The following is a 5,416-nucleotide window of genomic DNA, read 5'->3' as shown; positions in this document are numbered from 1 at the left end:
CTCCTGCAACTGGGCCGGCCCGTTTAACTATTTCTTTCTTTCCTGTTAAAATTCAACAAAAGGTGCGATCATATGGTTTTGAACTACAGACCTTTTCATCCAGAGCAAAGCGTAGTAACCACTAGGCCATCTCGATTGATTGTGCAGACTCACATCGTTGTTCCGATTTATCCTCTTCAGTTCGCTGAACTTTATTATTTTTCTTTTTTTTCTTTTTTTGTGGGAACTTTTTTGTTCAACTTTTTTTTCTCATTATTTTTCTTTTTGCTAAATACGTGAAATTTTTATTCAAATTCATGATTTTTTTTCAACATCAATGAACATTTGTTCAAGATCGATGAACGTTTTTTCAAAATCGATGAACTTTTTCTCAAAATCAATGAACATTTTTCCAAATGTGATGACTTTTTTCAATGTCGATGAACTTTTTTCAAAATCGATATGATTTTTTTCCAAAATTGGTTAACTTTTTTCAAAATGAATGAACTTTTTTTTTCAAAATCGATGAACTTTTTCAAATTTGATGAATTTTTTTTAAATATGATGAAGTGTTTTGAAATTTTGTTTTTTCGAAAAAAATCAATGAACTTTATTAAAATTTGATGAAAATTTCCCATTTTGCTAATTTTCTTCAATTGGTACAAACCTTTTTAATTTTTTTATTTCTTTCAATTCGTGTTTTTTGTGAATGCCTTTTCAAATTTATGTTTTCTTTATTCAAATATAATTATAGTGAGTATATAATACTAGTATATGTTTAATTTTTGTACTTAATCAATCGTCAAATAAGATCTGTTTCCATTAGTAATCAACAAACCGAGCATGTCCTATTGGTTTTCAAATCCAGCTTCTCCCGATTAAACGTGAACTTTTTTCCTCGTGGTTTGGCAATTTTTCGCAAAAAAATTTAGTGAGGGCACGAAACTCGAGCTGGCCAATTCACCTGTGTGCGGGGAGCAATTTTTTTGAGTGGATTGCATCTGTAGATGGTGTAAGGAAGTTTGATTTAGGACAAAACTAAAACTTATAATATTTTGAAACAGAAGAATTAACTACTCCCTCCGATCCAAATTTTTCTTCGGTATAACTTTAGTAATTTGGAGGGGAGGAAGTATTAAATTTCAAACTGTAGTACTGTACGATTCAAGTTATTTTTTTCCATACCTTCTTTTCCTCGATACATTATTTTCCAGTGGTAGGATTCAGATCCTCAAATAGCAAGAAAATTTGCAAATTGCGCTGTACAATTCGGGAAGAACTAGGCCCTAAATCTGAGCAGAGAAGTGCTAGAACTTCTTTTCTGAAGCTGCACGGGTGGAAGTTTCTGAAGCTGCACAGTCTCGATAGCTTCTACTGGATGCTAATAATCGGGCAGCTTCCGCAGGATCGCGGCGGCGAGCGCGTCCGTGAACTTTCGGTCGCCGGTGAGCGCGCGGGCCATCTGCTCCACCAGAGCCGCCCGGAACTCCGGCGACGCGACCTCCCGGCACACCTTCTTCAGGTCCGGTTGCGCCTCCCCTGCCTCGACGACCTGCACGCCTCCCCCGTTCTTGGTGAGGTCCAGCGTGATGGTCGGGCCGGAGGAGTTGATGGAGATGGAGCACGGCACCGAGCCGCCGCCCTGCGCCGCGCAGCTCGGCAGCTCGCTGGCCCCCGTGGGGCGCGGGTGGTTGTGCTCGCCCTCGTACGTCGCCTCCACCACCGAGCTGTCCTCCGCGCTTCTCTGCACCTGCACCACCATGGATCGTACCAAGAAATCAGTGACAGAGCACAAGCTTTTCAGACCGTACAAGCACCAGATGGTGCTGCAGCTCAATGCTCGTCGAATTGGGCGGAGTTTGTAGGATACCTTCTTCTTGACAGGGCAGGACGGCGCGAAGGCGCATCGGAAGTAGGCTCGGGGGGAGGGATTATCCCGTGTCACCTTCTGTCCGTACTTCCGCCATTGATACCCGTCTTTCACAACCTTCAGATGCCACAGGTTTCAGTATCAGTACAGTTGCAATTAGTCGACGATTGTTTCGAACAGTGGAGGGGTTTTAGCTAGCTTTGATCGATTTGGACTTACGAGGCTCGTGTCCGATGGGTCGATCCTGGTGCAGACCCTCTTGACCTTGATTCTCCGGCAAGTGCCGTTGCTCAGCGGGCTCTTGACGTCGACATGCTCGGCCTCGACCATGTTTATCTTCTTGTCGCTGTTGGCATCGCCGGAATCCGACGTCTCCATGCTCTCCCTGCCCCTTTTCTTGCCCACCGGCGATGTCGGCGACGCGGCTGTACTCGCGGGCTGCTCGCCCTCGCCTTCGGGGCCCTGTCGCGCGAAGTTCTGGTTATTAGCGTACAGGTAACCGATCATCTCTGTCAACCTCCGGTTCTCCTCGCTCACCTCCGTGAACTTGGCCTCCAGGATTTTAGCCTGGAAATCCCCCACATTTCCAAGATCAAATCCAGCACGTCGAGGGAAAAGCAAGAGATTTTTTCGATAAAGCCAAAAAAAACAGAGTGTGGTTGAACGGTTGCATACCTCGCCGTTGGTCATGGTGGTGGAAGCTGCTCTGCCACAGGCCGAGCCAACAATGCCAGCGTCGGCTCTCATTCCGGCGCACCTCGCCGGAGACGGCTCGCGGACCATGGGAAGCCCGACCATGAGGTCGAGGCAGACCGGCGAGCGCCGCGCCGTGTCCATTGATCAGCAATCACACGGGCGCGACCCTGCAAACTTCCTACCACTGTGAGCCTGAGAGGCTGAGACTGCGATTGCTATGCATGAAGAATCAACCACGAGTGCAGGTCGTTTGAATGCTTGGCATCCCCAAAGGACCGGTAAATATAGCGGGCGTCTGGGGGACATGTCGTTTGGATGGAGCGGGACGCCGCGATCGCGGTCGCGTGGGAAACAGAGTGTGGTCAGGCTCGGTCGTGCCCACGCGTGTGATTCGACGAACGCGTGGCAGCGAAACGTCACGCGCGAGACGTCAGCCTGCCCGCGTCATAGACTCGCAGTGGCAGGAAGTTTGCAGCCTTGCAGGGTGACGCCCAATCGCCCATCACCCAGTCTGGAAGGTGTAGTCGCTGTCTCTGCGTCGTCTGTGTGGAGAAAGAGCAGATGAAATCGACCACACCAACGCGAAACACACGGTGGTCCACGGAAGAATCTCGTGCAGTGCAGGGGCGTGGAAATGATGCACATATTGCGATCATACTCGGCGCCTCGTCATTTGGTTTGAATGATGCACAGGAATAGGATGCATATACTCAACAACCCCCGCAGTCGAAGCGGCGCCAGTGCTGATGCAGAGACTGGGCCGAAACTCCTCAAAAGATGTCGTGGGCAAGCCTTTGATTATGATATCTGCAAATTGTTGGGATGTGGGAACGTGTAAAACACGAACATGGCCAAGAGCCACCTGATCCCGAACAAAATGAATATCAAGCTCAATATGCTTGGTACGACAATGATGAACCGGGTTGGCGGAGACTTGTCGCAGTAGACCACTGTGGCCTTGTCAACAAGACACAAAAGCCCGTGAAGAAGCTGACGAAGCCAGGAACACCTGAAGACTGTGGGCCGCCGCTTGGGCGACCACGAAATCAGTAATGGTCCAAGGAAGATGCAATAACCCGAAGTGGAGCAACGGGTGTCAGGGCAGCCGGCCCAGTCAGCGTCGGAGTATGCGATGAGATCGGTGGCGGCGGAGGCGCGCAACGTGAGACCAAGATCCATAGCACCACGGATGTACCGGAGAATCCGCTTGACAGGGGCCCAGTGAACGTCACAAGGAGCATGCATATGAAGGCAGACCTGCTGAACAGCATACTTGAGCTCCGGTCGAGTGAGAGTGAGGTACTGAAGAGCATCAACAATAGACCGGTAGAAAGCAGCATCCGAAGTAGGAGAACCATCAGTAGCGGAGAGCTTGGCCTTCGTGTCGACAGGCGTGGCCGCGGGTTTGCAGTTAAGCATTCCAGCACGGTCAAGGAGCTCATGAGCATACTTCCTCTGATGAAGAAAGAAGCCATCGGAACGGTGCACCGTCTCAACACCGAGGAAGTAGTGCAAAGGACCCAAGTCCTTGATGGCAAGCTCAGCGCGAAAACGATCAGTAAGCCGATGAAGGAGCTCAGGTGTGCATGCTGTCAGGATGATGTCGTCGGCATAGAGGAGCAGATACGTCGTGTCAGTGCCCTGGCGATAGACAAATAGCGAGGCATCGGAGCGTGTAGAGCGGAAGCCGAGCTGATGAAGAAACGCCGCGATGCGCTGGTACCAGGCGCGAGGAGCCTGCTTGAGCCCATATAATGAGCGGGAAAGCAGGCACACATGATCTGGACACGTCGTATCAACGAACCCCGTGGGCTGCTGCAGAAAAACTGCCCCTCGAGACGACCATGAAAGAAGGCGTTGGAGACGTTCATCTGATGTACCCGCCAGGCACGAGAGATCGCAAGCTGTAAAACAGTGCGGATCGCCCCGAGCTTAACCACCGGAGCGAAAGTGTCGGTGAAGTCCACGTCGGCACATTGACGGAAGCCACGAACAACCCAACGCACCATATAGCGGTCAAGGGTACCATCTAGTTGATGCTTGTGCTTGAAAACCCACTTGCTCTGACACCATGTAGAATAATAGAATGTAACTCTCAATGTATTGATTGGCTGTATATGCACATGTATATATAGTACATAAGGAAGTCCTATCCTCAACTATACACAAGAAGGAAGACTTGGAGTACAAGGAATCCACGTGCTAAATACATATACTCAACAGATGATTCAGGTTGTTGATCGAATCTTTCTTTCGTTCAACCTCTAATAAGAGCAACTCCAACCGGCCGACTCAAACGGACGGAGATTTTGTCCGCCTTTTGTCTGTTTTTATTCGTTTGGGTCGGCCCGGTGGAGAACCAAGTCCGTTTTTGTTTTTGGGTCGACGCTTATGCACAATGCTGGCCTGACCAATTTTTTAGGTCGCGTGAAATAAAACCATAAATATTTTGAAAATAAAAAAATGTTAATTAATCATTAATGTCGGCCACAAAGGCCGACGAGAGTCCACGAGTCCACTTCTACATTAAGTAAAAACATTTAATGAAACTAAAAACTAGAAGGAGGCGCTGCCGTAGGCGTCCTCGTCGTCGTCGTCGTCGGGGCCGGTGAGGTCGATGAGCGTCCGCGTCGGGCCAACGCAGGGGAATGTCGTCTCCTAGGCTGTGGCGACGTTCTCCGTCGTTGGCTGTCCCACCACCGGCTAGGCTGGCCCACCGCGGGCACGGCGCCCTCCTCCGCTTTGCACTCCAACTGCTCGAGTCGCTCGCCCTCGCGACTCTCCTCCGCCAGCGTGCGCTGCCGCCATTGCTTCAGATAGATCTGCTCCTGCGCCGGCATCGCCCCAAACCAGATGGGTGGCGCTCTGACC

At 49.9% G+C, this 5,416-nt stretch overlaps 1 protein-coding gene across 3 annotated transcripts; it reads right to left on the bottom strand.

The window, feature by feature from the left end:
• Positions 1–1,135: 1,135 nt before the first annotated feature.
• Positions 1,136–2,813, bottom strand: LOC123121634 (WRKY transcription factor WRKY76). 3 transcript variants are annotated; one of them, XM_044541647.1, is made up of 5 exons: positions 2,525–2,813; positions 2,387–2,416; positions 2,069–2,311; positions 1,850–1,966; positions 1,136–1,729 (listed from the first exon to the last, which is right to left on the bottom strand). In XM_044541647.1, exons 1-5 carry the CDS (start codon positions 2,684–2,686, stop codon positions 1,361–1,363), a joined length of 921 nt encoding a protein of 306 aa, XP_044397582.1. In that variant the 5' UTR covers positions 2,687–2,813; the 3' UTR covers positions 1,136–1,360. The 3 variants fall into 3 exon arrangements, with proteins under 3 accessions (XP_044397582.1, XP_044397583.1, XP_044397581.1); XM_044541648.1 differs by lacking the exon at positions 2,387–2,416; XM_044541646.1 differs by having other exon boundaries at positions 2,069–2,416; positions 2,525–2,812.
• Positions 2,814–5,416: the final 2,603 nt, after the last annotated feature.

This window comes from Triticum aestivum, chromosome 5D (assembly GCF_018294505.1).
Source record: "Triticum aestivum cultivar Chinese Spring chromosome 5D, IWGSC CS RefSeq v2.1, whole genome shotgun sequence".
NCBI lineage: Eukaryota > Viridiplantae > Streptophyta > Magnoliopsida > Poales > Poaceae > Triticum > Triticum aestivum.
Note: the sequence above shows the minus strand (reverse complement) of the source record. Positions and strands in the feature narration are given on the sequence as shown.

Bases quoted from the DNA above. Each gene is read 5' to 3' on its own strand.
- LOC123121634 (XM_044541646.1), bottom strand. From the start codon at position 2,686: ATGGACACGGCGCGGCGCTCGCCGGTCTGCCTCGACCTCATGGTCGGG. The intron at 1,967-2,068 runs GTAAGTCCAAAT...TGGCATCTGAAG, and splicing joins ACCCATCGGACACGAGCCTC to GTTGTGAAAGACGGGTATCA. The intron at 1,730-1,849 runs GTATCCTACAAA...ATGGTGGTGCAG, and splicing joins CCTGCCCTGTCAAGAAGAAG to GTGCAGAGAAGCGCGGAGGA.